Source organism: Perognathus longimembris, chromosome 2 (assembly GCF_023159225.1).
Source record: "Perognathus longimembris pacificus isolate PPM17 chromosome 2, ASM2315922v1, whole genome shotgun sequence".
NCBI lineage: Eukaryota > Metazoa > Chordata > Mammalia > Rodentia > Heteromyidae > Perognathus > Perognathus longimembris.
Genome location: NC_063162.1, coordinates 1103789 through 1131651, shown reverse-complemented (window position 1 = coordinate 1131651; position 27863 = coordinate 1103789). Strand labels below are relative to the sequence as shown.

General features: G+C 69.1%; 2 protein-coding genes across 2 annotated transcripts in view; one reads left to right on the top strand and one right to left on the bottom strand.

Moving 5' to 3' along the window:
- The first annotated feature begins 376 nt into the window (after window positions 1-376).
- Dpysl4 (dihydropyrimidinase like 4) lies at window positions 377-14808 on the top strand. The gene is given in 15 exon segments (XM_048334789.1): window positions 377-492; window positions 3554-3642; window positions 4987-5171; window positions 5563-5727; window positions 8766-8827; window positions 8927-9007; window positions 9650-9718; window positions 9996-10116; window positions 10875-11031; window positions 11233-11374; window positions 11993-12163; window positions 12578-12757; window positions 13697-13772; window positions 13775-13861; window positions 14624-14808. Coding segments are annotated over 15 exon segments (1716 nt in total). The 5' UTR covers window positions 377-453; the 3' UTR covers window positions 14716-14808.
- A 2765-nt stretch (window positions 14809-17573) lies between these two features.
- Window positions 17574-27863, bottom strand: part of Stk32c (serine/threonine kinase 32C) — a 64474-nt gene continuing 54184 nt past the window's right edge. Inside the window, exons 4-12 of the mRNA XM_048334776.1 lie at window positions 27550-27723; window positions 25854-25891; window positions 25643-25732; window positions 25337-25440; window positions 24790-24906; window positions 23266-23391; window positions 23038-23169; window positions 19031-19098; window positions 17574-17771 (exon numbers count right to left, since the gene is read on the bottom strand). Of these exons, the coding sequence (XP_048190733.1) occupies window positions 17630-17771; window positions 19031-19098; window positions 23038-23169; window positions 23266-23391; window positions 24790-24906; window positions 25337-25440; window positions 25643-25732; window positions 25854-25891; window positions 27550-27723 (991 nt within the window). The 3' untranslated portion in view covers window positions 17574-17629. The remainder of the gene's footprint in view (window positions 17772-19030; window positions 19099-23037; window positions 23170-23265; window positions 23392-24789; window positions 24907-25336; window positions 25441-25642; window positions 25733-25853; window positions 25892-27549; window positions 27724-27863) is intronic.

Genomic DNA, 27863 nt, shown 5'->3' with positions numbered 1-27863 from the left:
TCGGCCGTGAACGCCGAGGGCACCGGCTCGCTCCGGGCCCGCCTCGGGGATGGCACCGCGCCGTGGCGGGACCCGAGACCGGTCTCCAGCTCCAGAGCCCGGGGCGCCTTGGGGACCCCCACACCAGGGACCGCGGCCCAGCGACCCCGAGCCCGGCGCGGGGCGAGCTGCGGGAGATGGGAGGGGCCGCCTGGGGGCGGGGCCGGAGGGCGAGGCCGGGGCGGGGCCTGGCGCGCGGGAGGCGGGGCCTTTGTTCCGGGGGCGGGGCCTCGGAGAAGGGGCGGGGTCTTCTCTTGGGGCGGGGCCGGGGGCGGGGTCGGAGGCGGGGCCGGCCCGCGCCCCGCGCGCTCGCTCACGGACGCCCCGCGCACACGCTGGGCTCCGTGCGTGTCCCCGCCCGCACACCCGCGCCCGAGTTGCCCCGACCCGGTCCAAGGCCAGTCCAGGAGCAAGATGTCCTTCCAGGGCAAGAAGAGCATACCCCGCCTCACGGTGAGCTGTCCCGCCCCGCGCCGCGCCGTCCCGCGCCCGGCCTGCCCGCCCCGCCCGCGGCTCTGGCCCTGGGCTCGGCTCCCGCCCGCGGCTCTGGCCCCGGGCTCGGCTCCCGCTCCCGCCCGCGCCCGGCCCCGGCTCCCGCCCGCGCCCGGCCCCCCCCCCCCGCCCCCCCCCCCCCCCCCCCCCCGGCTCCTCCGCTCCCTGCGACCCCCGCGCGCGGCGGCGCAGGCCCGGGGCTCGCCAGCCTCCTGGAATCTGCTCGGTGGCGGGGTCGGAGCGGCCCGGATCCCGAAGCTCAGGTGTGCGGGGCCGGGAAGGCGGTGACCGGGCCTCGAGCTCCGCCCCCGGCGGCGGGCGGCCCAGGCCTTTGTTGGCCGGGGACGCGCGGGTGCCATTCAGCCGGCCGCCGGGCCGGGACGCGCTGCTGGGGCGTCGGGAGCTCTTTGTCCAAGACAAAGCTGTTAGCCCTGGCCGCTCAGCCCGACCCCGGAGCCCCGAGCCCTCCACGGAGGGGGCTCTGACCACTGCTGGGCCAGCCCCGGCCTTCAGGAGGACAGAACCCCCGTCACAGGTGCGGGCCAGGCTGCCCACTGCCTCGCCAAGAAACAAAGCCTCCCCACTGAGCCCCTGGGGGGCGGGAGGGGGAGGACCGGGCCTCTGCCCGTGACCGCGGTGTGCAGATGGACTCTGACTCTGAGCTTGTCCTCGGCATGGGGGCCGTCCGCTCAGGCCTTTTGGGGGTTCACTCCTTCCTAAGCAACTCAAGAAACTCCTTTATTGCCTGGACTGGAGGAATCCTGCACTGCCCTCGGGGACCCAGGCCAGAGGAGCCCAGCAGCCAGCTAGCACTGGGTGGAGCTTGGGGGGCCTGGACCTCTGAGGTTTACCAGATCCCGGTCAGGATGGGACCCCAGGTAGGGCATCGGTACAGCCCATCGGTTTCCTCTAGGTGCCAAATCCTGGAGAATCACAGAATCCAAGCGTTGGTGCCTGAAAACAGAGACCTGGACCCCAGGCAGAGACCCCAGACCCCAGGAACCCCAGACCACAATCATACCCCAGACCCAGGCAGAGACCCCAGACCCCAGGCAGAGACCCCTAGATCCCAGGCAGAGACCCAGACCCCAGGCAGAGACCCCTAGATCCCAGGCAGAGACCCCAGACCCCAGGTAGAGACCCCTAGACCCCAGGCAGAGACCCCAGACCCCCAGGCAGAGACCCCTAGATCCCAGGCAGAGACCCCAGACCCCAGGCAGAGACCCCTAGATCCCAGAAACCCCAGACCAGACCACAATCATAGACCCCAGGCCACAAGCAGAGACCCAGACCCCAGAAACCCCAGACCACAGTCATATCCCAGACCCCAGGCAGAGACCCCTAGACCCCAGGCAGAGACCCCAGATTCCAGGCAGAGACCCCTGGACCCCAGGCAGAGACCCCTAGACCCCAGGCAGAGACCCCAGATCCCAGGTAGAGACCCCTGGACCCCAGGCAGAGACCCCGGACCCCAGGCAGAGACCCCAGGCCATAAGCAGAGACCCCAGGCCCTAGGTTTCCAGTGGAGCCTTTCCTTCCGGCACCTGTCTTCCTGGGGTTGGCTGAGGATGGTTGGCTCGGGCCCAGGAGCAATGGCCCAGCCTGAGCCCTGGCTATGGCAGCCGGGCCCAACCGGTGGCGGTGGTGTTCAGAACAGGGCCAGTGCTGGCGAGGGGCGGAGGGGTGGGCGGTGACCCCTGTGGGGAGGGGCTCAGCTCCTGAGAACTGGCAGTGCCGGGGACCAAGTCAGCAGGCGTCCAGGAGCAGACACTATTCTGAGCTTGGAGGGCCACTGCCGCCGTCTGTCCCGGCCACGGGCGGGGGGCCTCACGGGCGTGACTGTATTCCCCAACGAAATCACGTTCATTTCACGTATTTCACTCTTTGGCACTGTGGCTTAGTTCACCAACTTTTTGGTGGACTTTGGGGTCGTGGGTTTGCCTTTAATTAATCACATTCTCCAATTCAGCGGAGCAGTCTGCGTCAACAAGACTAGCGAATGGCACAGCCAGGCTCCTCTGCGCGCGCTCCGGGTGGGTCCTCTCGGGGCGGAGCGGCGAGCCGGGCTGAGCCCCGGCCGGGCTCCCGGGGAGGGAGAGCCTCGAGACTGCACGGCAGGCCGGTGCCTTCCTCCCTCCACCCCCGCCCCCTCTCTCAGCCCCACGCCCATCATCCTGGACAGGGTCTCGACCCACGTGGACGACCTCGGAACCCACCCATTTCCTCACTTCACATGGCAGCCTAGCCAGTCTCCTTCCGGTATCGACCCAAGATCCGCGTATGCCCCGCAGCGTCAGCCCAGTGACTCCCAGAACCCTAGATGGCCGCCCCGCCCCCCATCTCGAGGTCCTGCTCCGGCCTCCTGCCCCGACACTCAGAAGCTTCCAGCCCCCCTTTTCTTCTGGGGTCGGATACAGTTCCGGCTCTGTCCCGCGTCCGTTGTGTAGGCTGCTTCCTGGCCGGGGTGGCTTCCGGTTCAGCCCCGAGCAGCCGGGCCTCCTGCCCTGCCCTGCCCCTGCACGTGCTCTGGGGGTGTCACGGGCTGCTGACCCGCGCGTGTGTTCGGCCACTTCCATCTGCCTCCCCGGGGGCCGCGGCCTCCCGCGCTGGGACTGACCGGGTCTCCGCGGTCTGGGCAGCAGAAGCCCAGCACAGTCAGCCCCCAGCCTCCCGGGTGCAGGGGGAGGAAGACGTGGCCTGGGAGGTCAGGCATTTGAGTGTGTGTGTGTGTGTGCGTGTGCGTGTGTGTGTGGTGCTGGGCGTGAACTCAGAGCCTCACGCTCTCCCGTGTGACCGCACCCCTCCCGCCCGCGTTCAGCTTGGTGCCCCGGCCACAAGCGTCTCTTGGGGCTGTGTGGGTGGCGTGGTCTGGGCCGTGGGGTCGCGTCGCCGGCCCCGGCCTGGGCTGGCCCTGGGCGTCGCGGGGCGTCACGGGGCACCCGCGCCTCTCGGGCAACTCCAGGGGAGGAGGAGTCCAGTGGCTCCGTCTGGAGGGAAAAACCCACTTCTTTGTTTCCACCAGAGCGACCGCCTCCTGGTCAAGGGTGGGAAGATAGTGAACGATGACCAGTCCTTCTACGCCGACCTGTATGTGGAAGACGGCTTGATTAAGTGAGTCTCCACCCCACGTGTGTGGCGTACACGGTCACCTGTGTGAGTGTGCTGACACCAGAGGCAGGCTTTATCCTCTCAAAACCCCTCTCCCCAGGGGCTGGGAATACGGCCTAGTGGTAGAGTGCTCGCCCCGTATACCCGAAGCCCTGGGTTCGATTCCTCAGCACCCCATATGTAGGGGGAAAAAAAAAGCTGGAAGGGCGCTGTGGCTCAAGTGGCAGAGTGCGAGCCATGAGCAAAAAGGAGCCAGGGATAGTGCTCAGGCCCCGAGTTCAAGGCCCAGGACTGGCCAAAAACCAAAACCCCTCTCCCCGCACGGATCCGCAGCCTGCGTCCTGACAGCCCCCAGGCAGCGCGAGGCCCCAGGAAACAGAACAGCGGCGGCCACGTTTCTTTTTGAGGATGTGGTGTGCAGTGTTGTGCTTGGTAGATCTCTGTAGGGGCTCAGCTGCTGGTCAGGAAGGGGCCTCCAGTGGGGGAGGGGGAGGGGGAGGGGGTGCACAGGTCAGGGAGGGGGCCTCCAGTGGGGGTGGGGGGCACGGTGGGGGAGGGGTGCACAGGTCAGGGAGGGGGCCTCCGGTGGGGGTGGGGGGCACGGTGGGGGAGGGGTGCACAGGTCAGGGAGGGGGCCTCCGGTGGGGGTGGGGGGCACGGTGGGGGAGGGGTGCACAGGTCAGGGAGGGGGCCTCCAGTGGGGGAGGGGGTGAGGGGTGAGGGAGGGAGTGCACAGGTCAGGGAGGGGGCCTCCAGTGGGGGTGGGGGAGGGGGAGGGGGTGCACAGGTCAGGGAGGGGGCCTCCGGTGGGGGTGGGGGAGGGGGAGGGGGTGCACAGGTCAGGGAGGGGGCCTCCGGTGGGGGTGGGGGGCACGGTGGGGGAGGGGTGCACAGGTCAGGGAGGGGGCCTCCGGTGGGGGTGGGGGAGGGGGAGGGGGTGCACAGGTCAGGGGGGGCCTCCAGTGGGGATGGGGGAGGGGGAGGGGGTGCACAGGTCAGGGAGGGGGCCTCCAGTGGGGGTGGGGGAGGGGGAGGGGGTGCACAGGTCAGGGAGGGGGCCTCCGGTGGGGGTGGGGGAGGGGGATGGGGTGCACAGGTCAGGGAGGGGGCCTCCGGTGGGGGTGGGGGAGGGGGAGGGGGTGCACTGGCGTCGCCCCTCAAGCTGCAGGACGGCAGGCTGTGCTCTCTGGCCTCTCCTGGACCCGGCGGGCGTGGGGTGAGCTGCTGCGCCCCTTCTCCACGGGCCGGGGTCCAAACCCCGGCTCTCAGCCCCGCTCTGTGACCCCGAGCCCCGTGGGGCCGGGCTCTGGGGCGCGCGCGTGGCGAGGCCTCTCCCGTGGCTTTCAGGCAGATCGGGGAGAACCTCGTGGTGCCCGGGGGCGTCAGAGCCGTGGAGGCCCAGGGCCTGCTGGTCCTGCCCGGCGGCGTGGACGTGCACACCAGACTGCAGGCGCCGGCGCTGGGCATGGCCCCCGCGGACGACTTCGCCCAGGGCACCACGGCGGCCCTGGCCGGGGGGACCACCATGGTCTGTGAGTGTCGGGGCCCGGCCCCTAGGGGCGCCCGGGGGGCACTGCGGCGGGGTGCTCCTTCCTCGGCCTGGCTCTGGGGAGTGCTCGGGGCCTCCAGGGCCGCTTCCCAAGGGCCGGGCGGTGGGCGGGCAGGGCCTGGGGTTGGGAAGCCCCCCCCCGCGGGAGCGAGGGAGGGGCTGGGGACGGGGCTGCCCTGCAAGCGAACGGGGAAGGCGGCCGTGGCTGTGTGGCTGGGGCAGGGCGGTTAGTGACGGGCCCCGGAGCGGGGGGCCCGGGGGGGGGGGGGTTGTCCCTCCCACCTGTGTGGTCTTCCTCCACTTCTCGCTGCGGAGACCGTGACCCACCCCCGGGGGGGCCCCGCGGGGCCCTGGGTGACGGTGCTGCTCTGCAGTGGACCACGTGTTCCCTGACCCGGGCGTGAGCCTGCTGGCCGCCTACGAGCAGTGGCGGGAGCGCGCGGACAGCACCGCCTGCTGCGACTACTCCCTGCACGTGGACATCCCCCACTGGCACGAGAGCATCAAGGAGGAGCTGGAGGCCCTGGTCAAGGACAAGGGTGAGCCGAGAGCTGGGGGCCCTGGGCAAGGTCAGGGGTGAGTGGAGAGCTGGGGGCCTGGTCAAGGTCAGGGGTGAGAGGTCAAGGGTGAGCGGAGAGCTGGGGGCCCTGGTCAAGGTCAGGGGTGAGCGGAGAGCTGGGGGCCCTGGTCAAGGACAAGGGTGAGAGGTCAAGGTCAAGGGTGAGAGGAGAGCTGGAGGCCCTGGTCAAGGTCAGGGTGAGAGGTCAAAGACAAGGGTGAGAGGAGAACTGGGGGCCCTGGTCAAGGACAAGGGTGAGAGGTCAAAGACAAGGGTGAGAGGTCAAGGTCAAGGGTGAGAGGTCAAGGTCAAGGGTGAGAGGAGAGCTGCAGGCCCTGGTCAAGGTCAGGGTGAGAGATCAAAGACAAGGGTGAGAGGTCAAGGTCAGGGTGAGAGGAGAGCTGGAGGCCCTGGTCAAGGTCAGGGTGAGAGGTCAAGGACAAGGGTGAGAGATCAAGGGTGAGAGGAGAGCTGGAGGCCCTGGTCAAGGACAAGGGTGAGAGGTCAAGGGTGAGAGGTCAAGGTCAGGGTGTGAGGAGAGCTGCAGGCCCTGGCCAGGACAGGGGCGGCCACTCCCATAGCCCAGGACGGGGAAGGGGCTGGAGCCTGGGCCTCCCTGGCCAGCCAGCCTGGGGCCTGCCTGCCGTGTGAGGAGGCCACTCCCCAGCCCCGCCCCACCGCTCCCAGGCCCCGCCCCACCGCTCCCCGGCCCCGCCCCACCACTCCCCGGCCCCGCCCCTCCGCTCCCCGGCCCCGCCCCACCGCTCCCCGGCCCCGCCCCCACCGCTCCCCGGCCCCGCCCCGCCGCTCCCCAGCCCCGCCCCGCCGCTCCCCGGCCCCGCCCCGCCGCTCTCCGGCCCCGTCCCACGGCTCCCCGGCCCCGCCCCGCCGCTCTCCGGCCCCGTCCCGCCGCTCCCCGGCCCCGCCCCGCCGCTCCCCGGCCCCGCCCCGCCGCTCCCCGGCCGCTCCCCGGCCCCGCCCCGCCGCTCCCCGGCCCCCGCCGCTCCCCGGCCCCGCCCCGCCGCTCCCCGGCCCCGCCCCGCCGCTCCCCGGCCCCGCCCCGCCGCTCCCCGGCCCCGCCCCGCCGCTCCCCGGCCGCGCCCCGCCGCTCCCCGGCCCCGCCCCGCCGCTCCCCGGCCCCGTCCCGCGGCTCCCCGGCCCCGCCCCGCCGCTCCCCGGCCCCGCCCCGCCGCTCCCCGGCCCCGCCCCCCACTCCCAGGCCCCGCCCCGCCGCTCTCCGGCCCCGCCCCCCACTCCCCGGCCCCGCCCCTCCGCTCCCCGGCCCCGCCCCGCCGCTCCGCGGCCCCGGCGTCCGGGAATGGAGACCCGCAAGGCTCTGCTTTCGGGCGGATGTGGAGCTCTCCCCGCCGCGGCTCTGCCATCAGGGAGCGGGGGCTGGCTGTCCCGCGGCTCGTCCCCTGGGGTGCGGGGAGGCCACAGCCCCAGAGAGCCCCCCCGCAGAGCCGAGGGCGCCGTCGGGGCGGGCGGGCCGCAGCCCCCGTCTCTGGCTTGAAGCAGGCTGGTCGGGACACCGGGACGAGGGATCCGGAAGCTCCGCCGGCTGCCCGCGGGGGGCTGGGCCAGGACTGGGTGCTGACTCGGACCTCCGGGCCCTGGGTCTCGGGTGGGGTCCACGGGTCACAGACACGAGCCCAGCACATGGGGCTCCGGCGTGGGGTCGGGGCCCGGAGTGCGGAGGGTACGGGCTCCTCCTGACCCGGCCTTAGCTAAGAGCCTGCCCTGCGGCCCGCCTCCTGCCCCGTGCCCCGCCTCCTGCCCCGCGCCCCGCCTCCTCCTGCCCCACACCCCGCCTCCTCCTGCCCCGCGCCCCGCCTCCTCCTGCCCCGCGCCCCGCCTCCTGCCCCGCGCCCCGCCTCCTGCCCCGCGCCCCGCCTCCTGCCCCGCGCCCTGCCTCCTCCTGCCCCGCGCCCTGCCTCCTCCTGCCCCACGCCCCGCCTCCTGCCCCGCGCCCCGCCTCCTGCTGCCCCGCGCCCCGCCTCCTGCCCCGCGCCCCGCCTCCTCCTGCCCCGCGCCCCGCCTCCTCCTGCCCCGCGCCCCGCCTCCTCCTGCCCCGCGCCCCGCCTCCTCCTGCCCCGCGCCCCGCCTCCTGCCCCGCGCCCCGCCTCCTGCCCCGCGCCCCCCTCCTGCCCCGCGCCCCGCTTTCTGACCCGCGCCCCGCCTCCTGACCCACGCCCCACCTCCTGCCCCGCGCTCCGCCTCCTGCTCCTGACCCGCGCCCCCCCTCCTGCCCCGCGCCCCGCCTCCTCCTGCCCCGCGCCCCCCCTCCTGCCCCGCGCCCCGCCTCCTCCTGCCCCACGCCCCGCCTCCTTCTGCCCTACGCCCCGCCTCCTCCTGCCCCGCGCCCCGCCTCCTCCTGCCCCGCGCCCCGCCTCCTGCCCCGCGCCCTGCCTTCTCCTGCCCCGCGCCCCGCCTCCTGCCCCGCGCCCCGCCTCCTGCCCCGCGCCCGCCTCCTGCCCCGCGCCCCCCTCCTGCCCCGCGCCTCGCTTTCTGACCCGCGCCCCGCCTCCTGACCCACGCCCCCCCTCCTGCCCCGCGCCCCCCTCCTGCCCCGCGCCCCCCTCCTGCCCCGCGCCCCGCCTCCTCCTGCCCCGCGCCCCCTCCCGACCCAGGCGTGGCAGAGCTCGGCAGGCTGGAGACGCCGCAGTGGCCCAGGGAGGCTCCGGCAGGCAGCCCGGCTGTGTCCCGCGGAGGGTGGGAGGCTCGGCGGCCCCTGCCGCTCCGTCCCTTGCAGGGGAGGGGACCTGCCAGGCAGGGCGGCGGTCCTCACCGCCCTCCCCACTGAAGCCATGGGCGTGGCCCAGCTCCACCCCCCGTGTCCTGAGCCTGTGGGGGGCCATGCCCGGCCCGGGGCATGCGGGAGAAGGCCCCTCTGCCTCCCCCAATGCGGGAGAAGGCCTCGGCCGGGCCCCCTGGGGAGTGGGCGGCGGCAGTTGGGCCTCTGGGTCGCCTGAGCCCCTCCCTCCCTCCCTCCCTCCCTCCCTCCCGCGGCTCCTCCAGGTGTGAACTCCTTCCTGGTCTTCATGGCGCACAAGGACAGGTGCCAGTGCACTGACGGGCAGGTGAGGGGGCCCGGGGGCGGGCGGCCCGAGGAGCCCCGCGGAGCCCCGCGGCCCTGCCGCCCCGGCTCTGAGCGCGGCCCTTGCTGCCCCTCTGCGCAGATGTACGAGATCTTCAGCATCGTCCGGGACCTGGGGGCCGTGGCGCAGGTCCACGCGGAGAACGGGGACATCGTGGAGGAGGTGCGGGGCGGCCTGGGGCGGCGGGGCGGGAGGGGCGAGGGCCCAGGCCCGCACCCCCTCTGGGGCGGGAACGGTGTGGTGGGAGGCAGCGCGCCTGAGGTCCGGGGCTGAGTAGCCACAGAGCGGATCCTTAGGGTTTGAAGCCACAGTTTAGGTTTTCCTGTGATCCCCATGCTTCTTAACAAAGTCCCCTGAACTAAAGCGTGACTGCGGGGGGGGGGGGGACCCAGGACTGTGACTGGGGGGCCCGGGAAGGGTCCCAGCACCTCCAGACTGCGCGCCTCTGGATCAGGACCGTCTTCCAGGAGCTGAGTCCCGGCTTCCCTCTTGTCGGCGGGGCCATGTTGGGTGGAGGGGCCTCCGTGCAGCCCAGAGCCTTGGGCCAGCGCTGCCCCTTCAGCCGCGGCCCTGGTCCGGAAGGTCCACAGGGCTCGGGCCGGCCACCGTGCGGCCTCGGGGCGGGGCGTGCATGGCGCACCTTGGCAATGCCGAATCCGTGTGGGCCCGGCCTCGGCCCCCACTCCCAGCCCCTGCCCCGTGCGTTCTCGGGGCCTCTGCTGGGTGGTGGGGCTGTGCGGTGGATGCGCGTGGAGGGCTCGCACCCCCGTGGGGCCCAGCCAGCTTCCTGTGGGGTCTGCCTAGGAGCAGAAGCAGCTGCTGGAGCGGGGCGTCACGGGACCCGAGGGCCACGTGCTGAGCCACCCCGAGGAGGTGAGCGGCGGCGGGGGGGGGGGGGGGGTTGGGCGGCCCGAGCCCCCTCCTCCCGGCCGATCCCACAGCCCCCTCCCCCCCCAGCCCCGGCTCTGCGGCCTGGGCGGGCCTCACCTGGGTGCCGTGGACCGGCCCCGTGACCTGTCACCCCCAGCCTTACCTGAGGTGACGAGGCAGCATGGGGGGGGGTCCAGCCGACACCAGGTGCTGGGCCCGGGATCTACCCCCGCCCCCCATCCCCCGCGGCCTGAATGCCCGTACCCCTCGCCACCCCCAGGTGGAGACCGAGGCTGTGTACCGAGCCGTGACCATTGCCAAGCAGGCCAACTGCCCGCTGTACATCACCAAGGTGATGGGCAAGGGCGCGGCCGACGTGGTCGCCCAAGCCAAGCGCAGGGGTGAGTGGCCCCCCCACCCCACGCTCTGCTGCCCGAGGCCAGGAGGAGGCCCGTGGGCCGCCCAGTGCCTCCCGGGTCAGACCGGGGGTGCAGCCAAGGGAGGTGCAGACACCCCGACCCCCGACCCCTGTCAGCGCCGCTTCCCATGGGGCCATTGGAAACTCGAGGCCTGTGTGTGCGCATCCGAGCGGCTCCCCGTTCCGGGGGGGGAGGGGGGGCAGTGCACACGCACATCTGCTATGGCCGCAGGGCCGGGGTCCAGCCACAAGGCTTGAGGTGTCTGCACCCCACCCCGCTAGAGTTGGGCCTACATGCCTTGGGGATCAGAGGCCCCCAGTGGTTCCCCAGGGTGCTGGAGGCGACCCAGGCGGGGGGCAGAAGGTGGGGTCTCCAAGAAGGACCGGGGTGTGGCGGGGGCCCCGCCCTGGTTGGCAGGTCCAGGTGGGAGAGGCGTACACCAGACCACCTTCCACGTGGGAGGCGGGGACGCCTGGCCTGCTCCCGGGGGCCGGGGCCGTGGACGCCGTCGCTTCCCAGGATGCTTCACGGCGGTGGGGCCGCCCGGGGCCCGCGGGCCCTCCCTCCCCTCGCGGCGGCTGCCCCCGTCTGGGCCAGGGCGGCCGGCGCGGCGGTCAGCGTCCGGCGGGGCGCTGGTGCGGAGACCCGCTGCCCCGTGGGGGCCCAGGGCCGGTGCCGAGCGGGGTGCCGGGGCGGCCCGGGGGCGGGGAGGAGAGGGCCGCTCACGGGCCTCACGGCAGGTGCGGTCGTATTCGGGGAGCCCATCACGGCCGGCCTGGGCGCCGACGGCGTGCACTACTGGAGCAAGAACTGGGCCAAGGCGGCCGCCTTCGTCACGTCGCCGCCCATCAGCCCCGACCCCTCCACCGCCGACCACCTTGCCTCCCTGCTGTCCAGGTGAGCGGTGCCCGGGCCCCGTGGGGCTTCCCCCGTGGGAGCCGTCCCCCCTCCCGCCCCGTGGTTCTGTCCACGCCGGCGGCCGTCTCCCCGGGCACCTGCTCCACCCGTGCGGACGCGGGGCCCGTGGTCGGGAACGCCCCAGCCCTGCCCGGGGAGGAGGGGCTCCCCCTGCGCCCCCTGACCCCGGCCCGCCCCCAGCGGGGACCTCCAGGTGACAGGCAGCGCCCACTGCACCTTCACCACCGCCCAGAAGGCCGTGGGCAAAGACAACTTCACGCTGATCCCCGAGGGCACCAACGGCGTGGAGGAGCGCATGGCCGTGGTCTGGGAGAAGTGCGTGGTGAGTCCAGGCCGGGCCGCGTGTCTGTGATTGGGAGAAGTGCGTGGGGGGGTCCAGGCCGGGCCGCGTGGACACCGGGAGGTGCCAGGAGCTCCCCCGGGGCCCCACTCCCACCCACAAGCGTTCCCAGTGGAGGCTGGACTCGCCCTCGGCACCGGCTTTGCCCCGGCTCCCGGGGCGTGGATGCGAGGTCCGGCTCCCGGTCCACACCGGCGTCCGCCGCAGGCCGCCACCGCCTGCCCTGCGGATTCTGACGTCTCGGTCCTGTGGCCCCAGCTCACATTGCATCCCCCACGTGTGAGCCTTGGAGAGCTGTCTTGCACACCCAGGCTGGAGGGCGTGGGTCTCTCCTTGGTGCCTCCATCCTCCGCCCCCCCCCCCCCCCCGTCTCCCCATGGAGACCGGCTCCTCCAGGACTCCGCGCCGTCAGCAGGGCCTCCCCCTTTACCACGAGGGAGCTGGGAACCCGGGGCGGCCCTGCCGGGGTGGGCGCTGGTCCCGCCGGCATGCTGTGTGGGCGTCGTGGTTGGCCCCCCCCCCCCCGCCTGACCCTGGGGTGCTCTGGCGGTGCCCACGAAACCCAACCCGCCCCTCCCGGCGGGTGCTCTTGCTCCTCAGGCCTCCGGGAAAATGGACGAGAATGAGTTTGTGGCAGTGACCAGTACGAACGCCGCCAAGATCTTCAACTTCTACCCCAGGAAGGGGCGCGTGGCCGTGGGCTCCGACGCCGACCTGGTCATCTGGAACCCGCGGGCCACCAGGGTCATCTCTGCCAAGACCCACAACCTGGTGAGGTGCCCACCGCCTCGCGTGGGGCCCGGCTGGCGGGCTGCCCTCGCTGCCCTCGCTGCCGAGGCCTGGCCGGGCTCTGGGAACGGCCCCGGGAGGCCGAGGGGGACCCCGGCCTGGCCGTGGGGAGTGGGGCGCCGTCCCCATCCCCCGGGAAGGGGGGCTCCGCCCCTCACCTCCTCCAGGCCACCCGTGGCTGAAGCTGCGTGCCCGCCCAGGCAAGGGAGGGGGGGTTGCCCGTGTCCTCGCGAGGACAGCGAGGGGGCTGCGTGCCCCGGCCCCCCGGCCCCGCCCCGGCTGCATCCTGCTGGGTTTTCCCATGGCCACGGCTTCCCGAAGGCCACTGTGCCCGGCGGCCTGCCTCCTGGCAGGACAAGCGAGGACCCATGGCACCCTGTGGGCCTCTCTCCCCAGAACGTCGAGTACAACATCTTTGAAGGAGTCGAGTGCCGAGGGGCCCCGGTGGTGGTCATCAGCCAGGGCAGAGTTGTGCTGGAGGGCGGGACCCTCCTCGCCACCCCGGGGGCCGGCCGCTTCATTCCCCGCAAGACCTTCCCCGACTTCGTGTACAAGAGGATAAAGGCTCGAAACCGGGTGAGGCCCTGGCCTCGGGGCAGATGGGTGTGCAAGGAGCCCCTCGGTGTGTGGTTTGGGGCTGTCTTGATCAGGTGTGCAGGAAGCCCCTGTGGGCTGGGGTGAGTGTGTAGAGGAGGAGGAGGAGGAGGGCTGGGGTGAGTGTGCAGAGGAGGAGGAGGAGGAGGGCTGGGGTGAGTGTGCAGAGGAGGAGGAGGGCAGGGGTGATTGTGCAGAGGAGGAGGAGGAGGAGGAGGAGGAGGGCTGGGGTGAGTGTGCAGAGGAGGAGGAGGAGGGCTGGGGTGAGTGTGCAGAGGAGGAGGAGGAGGAGGAGGGCAGGGGTGAGTGTGCAGAGGAGGAGGAGGAGGAGGGCAGGGGTGAGTGTGCAGAGGAGGAGGAGGAGGAGGAGGGCTGGGGTGAGTGTGCAGAGGAGGAGGAGGAGGGCTGGGGTGAGTGTGCAGAGGAGGAGGAGGAGGGGGGCAGGGGTGAGTGTGCAGAGGAGCGTGGTCTGCCGGGGGCGGGGAGCAGTGCGGGTGTGCAGGGGGGCTGGTGCGTTGCACCCCTCAGCCGGCTGGTGTGCGGGTGGGGGTGCACGGTGCTGGGAGGGAGCAGTGTGCAGCTGTGGTCTCCTGGCCGCGGGCAGCCTGGGGTGCTCTGGGGGTGCTGCCCCCCGCCCGCCCCGCCCTCGCGCCCGCCCCGCCCTCGCGCCCGCCCCGCCCTCGCGCCCGCCCCGCCCTCACGCCCGCCCCGCCCTCACGCCCGCCCCGCCCTCACGTCCGCCCCGCCCTCACGCCCGCCCCGCCCTCGCCCGCCCCGCCCTCACGCCCGCCCCGCCCTCACGCCCGCCCCGCCCTCACGCCCGCCCCGCCCTCACGCCCGCCCCGCCCTCACGCCCGCCCCGCCCTCACGCCCGCCCCGCCCTCACGCCCGCCCCGCCCTCACGCCCGCCCCGCCCCCCAGCTGGCGGAGGTCCACGGCGTGCCCCGCGGCCTCTACGACGGCCCCGTCCACGAGGCGGCGCTGCCCGCCAAGCCGGGAGCGGCGCCCAGGCCCGCGCCTCGTGCTCCGGCAAGATCTCCGTGCCGCCCGTGCGCAACCTGCACCAGTCGGGGTTCAGCCTGTCGGGTGAGTGGCGCCGGCCAGGCCCGTGCGTACCCCGAGGCCCTGCACCGGGGTCAGCGTAGGGAGTGGGGGCCGGGAGAGGCCGCCCCGGGGAGAGGGTGGGGGGTCGGCACCCCTCTGGGAGCCCCTTCCTGTGCCCTGAGTGTGGGGATCCGCCCCACCGGGGCAAGCGAGCCCAGGATGCCCGGCGGCCATGGCGGGGGGGGGGGGGGGGCTCCCATAGCCTCCCGTGCCCTGGAGAACGCAGCTCCCAGAGTCACTGTGCCCCGACCCTGGGGGTCACTGGCACCTGACCCGGGGCGCGTAGAGGCCGCGGTGCGAGCCGCGCTGGCGTCTGGGCAGAGCCTGGCTGTGCTTCCAGGGGCCTCGCAGAGATCTTTCTAGAGCCCCGCTGCTGCGCCCCCTGGTCTTGGGGAGGGGACGGCAGCCCCGCCACCTCGGGGCACGCGGACCCCTGGGCGTCTGCGGCCCCGCCTGGAGTCGGGGGCGGGCTCACCCAGCACGTGGGCCCAGGCCCGGCGGGCTCCCGGGGGGCTCCCTGGAGGGTCAGCCCGGACGACGTGGTCCCCACAGAAGCCAGGAGGGATCCGCCAGGGGAGCGGGGCCGGCCCCCGTCGCGGGGTGACACCGGCCCCGGTGCACGCGCCTGCGGGGTGCGGGGGGGCTCTGCGGCCCTGGCCTTCCGGGCGTGGACCCCCCCCCCCCGCCTGCCCCCTCTTGGGGCAGCTGGCGCCCCGCACCGGCCTCATGGTCCTCTCCACGCAGGGTCTCAAGCGGACGACCACATCGCCAGGCGCACAGCTCAGAAGATCATGGCGCCCCCTGGCGGTCGCTCCAACATCACCTCCCTGTCTTAGGTCGGCCCGGCCGCTCCAGCTTTCAGCTCCTCTCTCGTAGTTTTGTGGAAAGGTGCTTGGCCTCGTCTTCCCCTCCCCCACGAGCTCTCCTTTTGGGGTGCTAGGTCTTGTGATGAGACCCCCCTCCTCCAAGAGGGCTGCCTGGAGAGGTTTCACTGCCAGGGTGAGGAGGCAGGGCTCGGCAGCCTGGGCTCGGGTGATCCCCGCCCCCCAGGAGAGAGTGCTCCCCGCCCTCGTGGCTCAGCTCAAAGGTGCTGCCTCACGGAGAAGCCCCCCGCCGGGCTCCCGAGCCCCAGGCTCCCCGTCCAGCCCAGGGCGGGCTCGCTGCCCTCCCGGAAGCCCCGGGGCAGACGCCCCTCGCCGTCCCGCGAGGCCGCGGGGGGACTCCAGGGATCCGCCCAGGGCGCTGGGGGGGCCCCACCCGGGTCCCCACGGCAGCCGTGCCCGGGGGCTCTCTGACCCGACGCCAGGCGCCTCCTCCACTGAGATGTGTACTTCCTAGACGTAGTAGACTAGCGGCTCTGTACCCCGTGGACACTGCAGCCGGCCACCGGCCACGCCTGGCTCCTCAGGTCCATTAAAGACATCTGGGTTCGAGGCTGCCTGTGCGCACCGCCCGGCGTCCCTCCCTCCCTCCCTCCCTCACCCTGAGCAGCGGCGCCCAGTGCCAGAGCCACACTTGGCCGCGTCCGTCGGGTGCGCGGGGCCCGCTCTGCGGAGCCTCTCCCCGGGGAAGGGGCCACGGAAGGGGCCACGCTGGCGCGGCTCGCGGCCCTGCGTCACAGGGAGGACCCCGTGTCCATCCCCCGGCTGGGCGCAGGCTGGGGTGGGGCAGGCCGGGAACCGCGAGGCGGGCGCCCTCGGCAGGCGGCGGGGGTGTGGGGGAGGCTCCGGGAGATCCGGCGCACAGCCAGTCCCGGTCTGTCAGAACCTTCTAGAAGCCCTAGCGGCTGAGCCAGCCCCCTGGTCTCAGCCTCTTTCCGTCCAAGCCCAGCTCTGCAGGGGCTCCCGGTGCCCCTGCCAGGCTGTTCTGAGCCTGGGTCCTTTAGCGCCACGGGGGTCCCGACACTCCCCGGGGAAGCCTGGCCCTCCCACCCAGGCCTCCGCCGGGGCTTCCTGTGGCCCAGAGGCCCCGGGCCGGCTGCCGACTGACGGCCGCTGGGCCGGTGCTGCCCTCAGTCTCCCTACAAGGACAGGGGTGATCAGGAGGGTGATCGGGGTGATCGGCAGCCCACATCCCTGACGGCCCCGCAGAAAGGACACGAGCACAGGCCCCTCGGGGCCCCACGATGCATGCTGGGATTCACACATTTCTACGAACCCACAAACCCCTCGGGCTCCCTCCCAGGTGTGGCCCTCTGGGCCTGGCTGGGTCTCTGCGTCCTCACCATCACAGTCCTGAGGACGGGGGCCTGCGCTCAACCCCACTGCACCTCAGAGACGGCAGCCGGGGCCAGGCCGCCCCTCTCCACCCTGCGCCTCCTGGACCTGCCTCCGGCACAGCCAGGGACTCCCCAAATGCCCCGGGGCTGCGCGCCCCCTCTTCACCTCTGGCCAGGCAGGAGAGTGTTTGCTAGGGTGCAGCTGGCACCAGACTCGGCCATGGACACGGAGTCCCCCAAGCAAAGGCTCGTGTAGAGCCCTGTGACGAGGGCAAGCCCCGCGGGCCAGTAGAGTGGGAGCCCGTTCTGACCATGGAGCCCACGGGCCCGCAGAGTGGGAGCCCGTTCTGACCATGGAGCCCGCGGGCCGGCAGAGTGGGAGCCCGTTCTGACCATGGAGCCCGCGGGCCGGCAGAGTGGGAGCCCGTTCTGATCATGGAGCCCGTGGGCCCGCAGAGTGGGAGCCGTTCTGACCATGGAGCCCGCGGGCCCGCAGAGCGGCACAGCCCGTTCTGACCATGGAGCCCGCGGGCCTGCAGAGCGGCACAGCCCGTTCTGATCATGGAGCCCCGCGGGCCGGCAGAGTGGGAGCCGTTCTGACCATGGAGCCCGCGGGCCTGCAGAGCGGCACAGCCCGTTCTGATCATGGAGCCCGCGGGCCCGCAGAGTGGGAGCCGTTCTGACCATGGAGCCCGCGGGCCTGCAGAGCGGCACAGCCCGTTCTGACCATGGAGCCCGCGGGCCCGCAGAGCGGCACAGCCCGTTCTGACCATGGAGCCCGCGGGCCCGCAGAGTGGGAGCCCGTTCTGACCATGGAGCCCGCGGGCCCGCAGAGTGGGAGCCCGTTCTGACCATGGAGCCCGCGGGGCCGCAGAGTGGGAGCCGTTCTGATCATGGAGCCCGCGGGCCCGTGCTCCTCCGCCTCCCGCACCCTGGCGTGCGACACCTCCAGTCCGGCACGGGCGCGGCCAGCTGGCTGTGTGCGTCCCGGCTGGCTTGCCCTGCCTCAGGCCAAAGGTGCTGGGCTCACACCGCCCCACGGACGCAGCGCGAGACAGAGAGGGGGAGAGGGGAAGCAGTTCTTACACTGTAATTCTCAGAGTGAAAACTATACAGAAACAGCAGAAATTGCTGGAATGGTGCAGATCTCTAGAAAACATTCTTTGCCTTCCCACCCGCTCCTCCCACCCCCACCCTGGATAAACATGAGCCCAGCAAAACCTGGGGTGCCCCACAGCTCCGGGCAGCAAGCTCAGGGGCGGGGGGGCCAGGCGGGGGCCGGCAGCAGGCGCTATGTACAGCTCCGTCCGCGAGGGCCGGGGGGGCTCCTCCCCTTGGGCACCCCCGGCCCCAGGGCCTGCCAGGCAGCGGCTGAGGAGCGGCCGGTGCAGCACGCGCCCACGGGCAGCGGCCCCGTCTGACCGCCACGCTGGACGGCAGGCCACCCCGGCAGCCGCCCGGCGGGCCTGGCCACCCGCCCCCCGGCCGACCTGAGTCTCCAAAGGAGCTTGAGAAGCAAGGGCCCTCGCGCTCTAGCTGCTCCCCGCCGAGGGGCAGATGGAGCCGCACATGGGCAGGGCCGCGGGCTCCGCCTCGCTGTCCACCGTGGATTCCATGGCGTCCGGGGCCTCGGAGGGCAAGAGCTCCTGGGTGGGGTCCTGGCTCCTCTTCAGCCTGAGGGGCAGACGAGACATCAGCGCCCAGCAAGCACCGCCGCCCCGGCACCTGCCTGTGCTCGGGAGGCCCGAGTCCCTGGGGGCCGCAGTGTCCAGTGGTTACCCACCCCCCGGGAGGGAGGAGGCCCCGCACCAGGCTGTGCCGGCTACGCAGACGCCGAGAGCAGCTTGAGGCCAGGGACCAGAGGCTGGGCCAGCGCAGCACACGCGCACACACACATACACACACACACACTGTCCCTGTTCACACTGACAGAGGATAAGGGAGGGCGGGGGCCTGGGCCAGCGCAGTGCACGCACACACACACACACGCACACATACACGCACACTGTCCCTGATCACACAGACAGGCTAAGGGAGGGCGGGGGCCTGGGCCAGCGCAGTGCACGCACACATACACGCACACTGTCCCTGTTCACACTGCAGGCTAAGGGAGGGTGGGGGCCTGGGCCAGTGCAGTGCACACGCACACGCACACACACACACACACACACACACTGTCCCTGATCACACAGACAGGCTAAGGGATGGCGGGGGCCTGGGCCAGTGCAGTGCACACGCACACACACACACACACACACACTGTCCCTGTTCACACTGCAGGCTAAGGGAGGCGGGGGCCTGGGCCAGCGCAGCACACGCGCACACACACATACACACACACACACTGTCCCTGATCACACAGACAGGCTAATGGAGGGCGGGGGCCTGGGCCAGCGCAGTGCACGCACACACATACACACACATACTGTCCCTGTTCACACTGCAGGCTAAGGGAGGACAGGGGCCTGGGCCAGTGCAGTGCACATGCACACGCACACACACACACACACACACTGTCCCTGTTCACACTGACAGAGGATAAGGGAGGGCGGGGGCCTGGGCCAGCGCAGTGCACGCACACATACATGCACACTGTCCCTGTTCACACTGCAGGCTAAGGGAGGCGGGGGCCTGGGCCAGTGCAGTGCACACGCACACGCACACACACACACACACACACACACTGTCCCTGATCACACAGACAGGCTAAGGGATGGCGGGGGCCTGGGCCAGCGCAGTGCACACACACACACACACACACTGTCCCTGTTCACACTGCAGGCTAAGGGAGGGCAGGGGCCTGGGCCAGCGCAGTGCACACACACACGCACACACACACACACACACACACACTGTCCCTGTTCACACTGCAGGCTAAGGGAGGGCAGGGGCCTGGGCCAGCGCAGTGCACACACACGCACACATGCACTCACTTTTCTCTGTTGAAAATCACGAAGTCCTGCTGGATGGCGTCCAGGCAGTCCTGGAGGTAGTCGTTCTCCTGTGACAAGAAAGGCACAGGAAGGGGTCGCCGTCACGCCCGGGAGCCGGGCTGGGGAGCGGGGAGCGTTACCCTGAGCCTGCAGGGGCCCCGGGCCCGCGGTCTGTCCCCGCAGAGCACAAGCGCCCCCAGGGATCGGCTCTACTCCAGGGGACCCAACGCGGCCAGGGCTGGGCCCAGACGGGCAGAGAGGCATCGGCTGCAGAGCCGCAGCTACTGTGGCCTGGCCACGGTGCACGGAAAGAACCGGGAAGGCAGTCTGGAGGGCTGGACAGGGTGCGGGCAGAGAACACGGCTGAGGGGGAGGGCTGGACAGGGTGTGGGCATGGCAGGCAGGTCTGAGGGGGGAGGGCCGGACAGGGCGAGGGCGTGGAACACAGGGCTGAGGGGGGAGGGCTGGACAGGGCATGGCGTGGCAGGCAGGGCTGAATGGGGGGATGCCGGTTCAACATGAGGACTTTCTCCCATGCTGGTGTTGGGTTTGAGCCTGAGGCAAGACAGCTCATGGAAACCAGACGGAAATAATGCCTGGGTGAAGAGCAGAGGCTGCCATGCGGGGTTGAGAAGGCGGGAGGTTCAGCAAGCTCACGATGAAAGACCCCAAGAGCAGCCGGAGGGCCCTGCTCTCTGCACGGTGACCAGGCCCCCACGGCGGGGCGGGAGGAGAGGCCTGGAGGCCCCGGCCCGCAGTGCCCCTCCCGGGCTGGCATGGGCACTGTAGGCAGCTGGGGAGGGGCCCGTGCTGATGTCCACATGGGCATCGGTGTCCAGACACACCAGTCGATGGAGGACGAGTGGGCAAAGGTTGTCAGCCACTGCTGGGGCCCTAGAAGAACCTGTCACCCGTGGGGACTGACCGCACTCTCAGACCTACTGTTGCAGGTCCCCTGAAGGGACAGGGCCTTCACAGGCCTGACACAGACGCCTGTAACACAGGTGAGCCAGAGGGAAAGCTGCAGCCATGCAGATGGGTGAGCTTGGGAAAGCTGTGTGTTCTGTAAGTTCTGTGGCGTGCTGCAAGGACAGATCTTGCCCAAATGCACAGTGAACTGAGAAGGCGAGTGCAGAGGCAATGGGTTAATCAGCTCAGTGGTAGGGATTAGTGCATTTAGTATTGACACATCAAAGGGCACACCTGAAACAGACAGGATTTCTGTCAGTGTCTCCAGAGAGCTACCAGAGTCACTGTTGCAGTGTAGGGGGCCAGTGAAATCTCCCGAGTCACTGTTGCAGTGTAGGGGCAGTGAGATCTCCCCAGGGTTACTGTAGCAGTGTAGGGGGCAGTAAGATCTCCCCAGAGTTACTGTTGCAGTGAGGGAGGCCAGTGAGATCTCCCCAGAGTCACTGTTGCAATGTAGGGGTTAGTGAGATCTCCCCAGGGTCACTGTTGCAGTGTGGGAGGCCAGTGAGATCTCCCCAGAGTCACTGTTGCAGTGTGGGAGGCCAGTGAAATCTCCCCAGAGTCACTGTTGCAGTGTAGGGGTAGTGAGATCTCCCCAGTGTCACTGTTGCAGTGTAGGGGCAGTGAGATCTCCCCAGTGTCACTGTTGCAGTGTAGGGGGTTAGTGAACTCTCCCCAGAGCCACTGTTGCAGTGTAGGGGGTTAGTGAGATCCCCCCAGAGTTATTTTGCAGTGTAGGGGTAGTGAGATCTCCCCAGAGTCACTGTTGCAGTATAGGGGGTTAGTGAGATCCCCCCAGAGTTATTTTTCAGTGTAGGGGTAGTGAGATCTCCCCAGAGTCACTGTTGCAGTGTAGGGGTAGTGAGATCTCCCCAGGGTCACTGTTGTAGTGTAGGGGTTAGTGAGATCTCCCCAGAGTCACTGTTGCAGTGTAGGGGTAGTGAGATCTCCCCAGGGTCACTGTTGCAGTGTAGGGGCAGTGAGATCTCCCCAGTGTCACTGTTGCAGTGTAGGGGGTTAGTGAACTCTCCCCAGAGCCACTGTTGCAGTGTAGGGGGTTAGTGAGATCCCCCCAGAGTTATTTTGCAGTGTAGGGGTAGTGAGATCTCCCCAGAGTCACTGTTGCAGTGTAGGGGCAGTGAGATCTCCCCAAACTGCACCTGGGCCCTTACCAGCAAGCCAGCCTAGACATAAAATGATGCCTCACTCACAGGGGTGATGGGAAAGGCTGCAGAGACGTGCACCTTTTTCCCTCCCAACTTTTAGAGTGCAGGGGATGTGGTCCCATAATTCTCCTGTTCAGTTCACCAGCGGGGGGGGGGGGGTGTTGGGCATGCCAGAGCTGATTCACAGGTGAGGGTTCAGATCTAGGGATGGGGTCCTTCAGAACACCTGCTCCAAGGTAAAGCAAGGGTCCCCGACCACGCACCTCGTCCCACTAGGAAAGATGCGCACAATGTAGCAGGTTGCTTAAGGTGTGTCCACTCCTGAGCAGTGACCTCCGGAGGGCTCTCTGTGATGCTCACATGTTACTCGGGATTTTCAGGCCTTCCTTGTGTGAGCTCTGCCCTTGTGTGCTGGAGCCTTTCTAGTGGCCCTCCCTCCATCCAAGTGGCTCTCCCTCCATTCGAGTGGCTCCCCTTCCTTTCTAGTGTCTCTCCCTCCATTCTAGTGTCTCTCCCTCCATTCTAGTGGCTCTCCGTCCATTCTAGTGTCTCCCCTTCCATTCTAAATGGCCACAGAGGCACAGGTGCCTTTGTGGATTGTGGGTGCCGGAGCAGGACACCTCTGCAGGCTCTGCAGGACAAACTATGCTCCACAGAGTTCCACCTGCAGCCCGGCGGGCTTCCCCCTCCTCCACAGCTCCTGGAAAAACTCCCTGAGGTGGGGAAAGCGCCTTTGGAGCCTCTATAAATGCTGAGACTGAGCACCAGACCCTAGACGCCCAACCAGTGACAAAGGGCCTGAGCTCCAATCCCTGACTAAGTTACAAAGAACCGGTGGGGGCTCACATACTTCCCACCCCCTGCACTCATCACAAATGCATAAGACTCCAGGCAGTCTGCTCGAAAGAGATACTGCCCCCACTCTCTAAACTTCCTGCAAAGCTGCGGTAATGAAGGCCACGTGCCTGACCACAGGGCCTGTCAGTGCTGCCAGACTGCCAGTCCACAAATAAACCCTTACATTTATGCGCAATTGATTTCTAAAGAATAGTATCAAGAAATTCAATGGGAAAGAATAGGGTTCTTTTTGCAACTGTCGCTGGGCTGACTGGATACTCACATACCAAAGAATGAAGTTGGCCCCTTACCTGACCCCATGCACAAGAATTCAGCTCACAAAGATCATGGCACAAGTGTAAAGGCTAAAGCTACAAAATGCTTAGAAGAAAACACAGGTTAGGTGACGTATCTCAGAAGTGACAAAGCACAGCAAAAGAAATGATGCATTTCCAGGTTTTGGTGGCTCACGACTGTAATCCTAGCTACTCAGGAGCTTGAGAGCTGAAGATCATGTGCGAATCCAGCCCAGACAGTAAAGCCCATGAAATTCTTATCTCAACTAACTACCAAAAAGGACACAGGGAGAGCTGTGGCTCAAGTGGCAAAGCACTAACCTTGAGATAAATAAATAAATAAACAAATAGCTTAGAGACAGCACTCACACCCTGAGTTCAAGCCTCAGCGTGCGCGCGCGTGCACACACACACACACACACACACACACACACAGTGATGTGTTGGGCATCATCAAGATCAAAACTTTCCTGCTGCAAGGACCCCATCAAGAAAGAAAAGCTAGTCCTGAGAGCAGAAGAGAGAGCTTGCAAACCACCTGAGAAGCCACTTGCCTCCGGAATATACAGATACATCTACAAAGACACACGAAGACGCACAAGGACTTCTGGGTTGGGTCCAGCCATGCTGTCTGTCACTCCCAGAGGCCTTGCAGGGCGGAGGGCCTGGTGGCGCCCCCTCCCCCCACCCCCTCTCCCCACCCGCACGCGGAGACAGCCTGCCGAAGCCCTGTGCTCACCGACTGAGAGCTGTCCCTGCTGCTGTCCCGTGACTTGTTCTTGGCCAGACGCTTCTTCTTCTTATGCAGGGGCTTGGATTCCAAGATCATCTCCTCCAGCTCAAAGGTGGGGTCGCAGTGCAGGCGGCCTTTCTGTGGGGGGGGGGAGGGGGCAGGAGCAGAGGGCTGAGCCCAGCCCACAGGGCCACCCCACCCGCCCGGGGACTGTCTTCTGCGCACACAGCTTACGTTGGGCACGAAGCCCGGCTCCACCTTCTTCTCGCTCAGCTCATCCCACAGCACGTGGGCCAGGGACGGGGCTGCCTGCATGTCCTGGAGGCTGGAGAGCCGGTGCTCAGGGTTCACAGTGAGAAGCTGCAATGAGGCCCCCGTCAGCAGGCGGCCCAGCCAGCCCGGCGCCACCCACAGAAGGGCAGCCAGAGACTCAGGGGAGGCCAGAGCTGCGAGGGTGGCAAAGGAACGGTGGGGCCGTTCTGCCAGGATTTACCAGCAGGTGGCGGCAGAGGCTGGCTTCTGCTCCCTAGGAGCCCCGCGGACAAAGCCATTTCCAGTACAGAGTGGAACTTCCGAGCCCCACGGAACCCCCTTCAGGCCAGTGCGCACCGCCAAAGCAGCAGGGGCACGGGGCTGGGCCCCTCCTGGCCCCACAGGCAGCCTCTCGGGGCTCTGATCCAGAGCTCGGCTCTTAGACTCCGCCCCTTCTGGATGGATGGTCCGGTCCTTACAGAACAGTCCTCCAAGTTGGGAATGGCCCAGCCCAGCCCGGGACCACGGGTGGGCGGCAACACTGCACACAGCACCACAGCCCTGTGCACCTCCCGCCCTCCTGCCGGAGGCTCGCAAGCCCCTGGCCTCGTCTCTGCTTGCTCTCTGTCAGGGGCGCCTACCAAGGTTAGGGCCAGAGCCTGGGCCAGGGCCAGGGCAGAGGAGGCTGGGGGTGGGGCAGTGCGGGCCTGCACCCGGCCTGGCACAGGGGACAAGGTCAGCGAGGGTGGCACCCGGCCTGGCACAGGGGACAAGGTCAGCGAGGGCGGCACCCGGCCTGGCACAGGGGACAAGGTCAGCGAGGGCGGCACCCGGCCTGGCACAGGGGACAAGGTCACCCCGGGCCTGCACCCGGCCTGGCACAGGGGACAAGGTCAGCGAGGGCGGCACCCGGCCTGGCACAGGGGACAAGGTCAGCGAGGGCGGCACCCGGCCTGGCACAGGGGACAAGGTCAGCGAGGGCGGCACCCGGCCTGGCACAGGGGACAAGGTCAGCGAGGGCGGCACCCGGCCTGGCACGCGGGGGACAAGGTCACCCCGGGCCTGCACCCGGCCTGGCACAGGGGACAAGGTCAGCGAGGGCGGCACCCGGCCTGGCACAGGGGACAAGGTCAGCGAGGGCGGCACCCGGCCTGGCTCACGGGGGACAAGGTCACCCCGGGCCTGCACCTGGCCTGGCACACCTCCCTCGTACACGCAGACGCAGGAAGCCTGACATCTGGGGGGTCGGCTTTGGTGTACAGTGGTGTGATGGGCTGTGCCCCGACTCCTCACGAGAACAGACAGGAAACCGTGGGCGGGGACCCCACTCGTGGCCTTGAAGAAGCATGCGGTGCCCTGACTGCCGAGGCGCACAGCGAGGGGCTGGACTCGCCTCCTCGCCCAGGCGCTCAGCTGCTCCAGGAAGGGGGCGCACAGTGCCGGTGGCGGCCGGTGCCTGTGAGGTGGCGGGCGGTGAGCCGGGGGTGGGGCTGGGGGGGGGCTCACCTTCCGCAGCAGGGCCACCATCTCCTTGGACCAGGTGGGTGCGTACTGGACGCTGACGGTGCTGAAGAGCTGCACCAGCGACTCCACGGTGTTGCTGGAGTGGATGTCGTACGGCCTCTGTGGGCGAGGAAGCGCGGGGCCCAGGGCCTCCTGCCCACCAGGCGCAAGGGCTGGCGTCCCCAGAGCCCAGGTCTCAGCTCCCGTGCCGCCTGCCCTGGGCCCCGCCCGGAGGCTCACCGGGCCAAGAAGCACATCGCCCCTGGGGCCCGGGCCCGAGGCCAGCCCTAGATGACCAGGGAGGGGGCTGCCTTCCTCAGGGTGGGCTCCTGTGGGGCCCCCCAAGGAGGGGGGAAGGGGAGGACAAGGCCGGGGCGACATCCAGGCTATGGCCCCCGCGGGGACTGACGGAGCGCGGTGCGCCCCCCCCCAACAGCCCCAACGAGACCCTCCTTTGCCAGACGACAGCGAAAGCCCGAGTCAGCCTGGGGATGGCCTCCCCCTCCCCCGCGCTCCGGCCCCCGGGGCAGGGGCGGCCCCGGCTCCATACCCATCCTCGCAGCAGCTCGTACGCCATCACCCCCACGGACCACCAGTCCACCTCGAAGGAATAGCCGGTCCCGCCGTTGACGAAGGAGTAGAAGATCTCGGGGGCTGGCCGACAGAGGGGAGGGAGGGAGGGGGGACGGCGCTGGTCCCTGCCCCTCCTGAGTGAAAGGGGAAGCTCCCCAGCGATCCTGCCCCTGGGGAAAAGGCCCCAGCCGAGCGGGCCCGGCATGTCCTCCCCCGCCCCCCGGGGCTCAGGTAGGAGAAACGGGGTCGGAGGCCAGGGCGCCGCCGGCAGCCTCGGCCTTACCCATGTACGGCTTGGTGCCGGCCAGCGCGGTGGCCCTCTCGCCATCCTTCAGGATGGTGGCGATGTTGAAGTCAGTCAGGTGCGCGTGGCCTGTGAGGAGAGGGCAGGGCCAGTGCAGCACTGGAGATGTGCGCTTGTGGGCAGAGCCCCCCCCCCGCCCCCCCAGCTTACCCCCCCGCCCCCCCGGCTCCCCGGGGCTCCCCACACTCACCCTGCTCATCCAGGAGGATGTTGTCAGGCTTCACATCCCTGAGAGGCACAAGGCAGAAGGACGGGACTGAGTCCACCCACTCCTGCCCAGCCTCACGGCACAGCCGGGGGCCCAGGGGCCGCACCACAGGCGGAGGCGGGACAAGGCAGGGGCCTAACTGCCCTGGCAAAGGGGCAGCCGCCAGCACCCCACCTCCGGACTCCAGATAGAATTCCTAGCTCTCGAGAGCTCACTCACAGGTGCATGCCGCCTGACCCTCCCCAGGACAACAGCAGACCCTCCTGGCCAGAGCCCAGGCTGCCCCTCGTGAGACCCGGGGCTTCACAGAGCCCAGGCTGTCCCCAATCAGACCCAGGGCTTCACAGAGCCCAGGCTGTCCATCGTGAGACCCGGGGCTTCACGCTTCACAGAGCCCAGGCTGTCCCTCCTCAGACCCGGGGCTTCACAGAGCCCAGGCTGTCCATCGTGAGACCCAGGGCTTCACAGAGCCCAGGCTGTCCCTCATCAGACCCAGGGCTTCACAGAGCCCAGGCTGCCCCTCGTGAGACCCGGGGCTTCACAGAGCCCAGGCTGTCCCTCATCAGACCCGGGGATGTCCCTCCTTACACCCAGGGCTTCACAGAGCCCAGGCTGTCCCTCCTGAGACCCAAAGCTTCACAGGCTGTCCCGACGACAGACCCCAGGCTGTGTAACACGCTAGCTCAGGTGTCCTCCTAACTCGCCCTCAGTCCTCTCTGTCCTGACTCCCAGCCACACAGCCCTGGGCTCCTGGGGCCCGGTCATGAGCAGACAGTAGGCTCCCCCAGGGCAGGCAGACAGCATCAAGATGGTTTGCCTTTGTCTTTCCTTTTCTTTTCTGTCAGCCACGCTATCTATGGTGCTTGGGCTCTGTTCCTGAGCTCTTTTCTCAAGGCTGGCGCTCTACCACATTGAACCACAGCATTACTTCTGGTTTCCTGGTGGCTAATTGAAGGTAAAAGTCTCTAAGACTTCCCTGCATGGGCGGACTTCAAACCGCAATCCTCAGATCTCAGCCTCGGAGCAGCTAGGATTACAGGCGTGAGCCACCAGTGCCCGGCTGACTTTGTCTTTTCTTTCTGCTCTGGCTACAGAATTTCAGCCTAGGCTGGGAAGGTGGCCTAGTGGTAGAGTACTTGCCTAGCATGCATGAAGCCCTCAGTTTGATTCCTCAGTACCACATAAACAGAAAAAGCTGCAAGTGGTGCTGTGGCTCAGGTGTAGAGTGTCGCTAGCCTTGAGCAAAAGAAGCTCAGGGACAGTGCTCAGGCCCCGAGTTCAAGCCCCAGGATTGGCAAAAAAAAAAAAAAAAAAGAGTTTCAGCTTAATCTTTGCTCTCTAATTCCATCTTGTTCCTAATTCCACCTGTTGCCAAATGAGGTTTCTAACGTTGGCTGTGTCCTGATTTCACCCATGGTGAGCAAATGTCTACAGGTCAGGTTGAACCCCCAGGACACGGTAGACGTGCAGGCAGGAGCCTTCCAGAGCGCCAGGATGACGGCGACCAACGCACCCTGGAAGCCACCGCCACGAGCGCTCAGCGCCAGAGGAGCTGGAGCCAGGCAGGGATCGGCCCAGTCCACCGTGAGGGACAGGCCCCCGAGGCAGGGCGGGGCTCTGCCGCAGTGTGGACGACCCGCGGGGAGCCGCCGAGACGCCCGGCCAGGTGTGCACACACCTGTGGATGATGTGCTGGCCACGCAGGTAGTCCAGGGCCAGCGCCATCTCGCAGATGTACAGCCGCACCGTGTCCTCGGAGAACTGCACGTTCTGCTGCAGGTGGTAGCGCAGGTCCCCACCCAGGAGCAGGTCCACCACCATGAACATGTCCTCCTCGTCCTGGAAGGAGTACCTGCGGCACAGAGGGCTGGCATGGAGACACGGGGCCAGGGCCACGGCTCCCGTCACGGCGCACGGGAACTTTGTGTCTGAGGACCACGGCCCTCGGTGAGCCGGGGGGCACGGGCGAGCGAGCGAGGGGGACACGGGCGA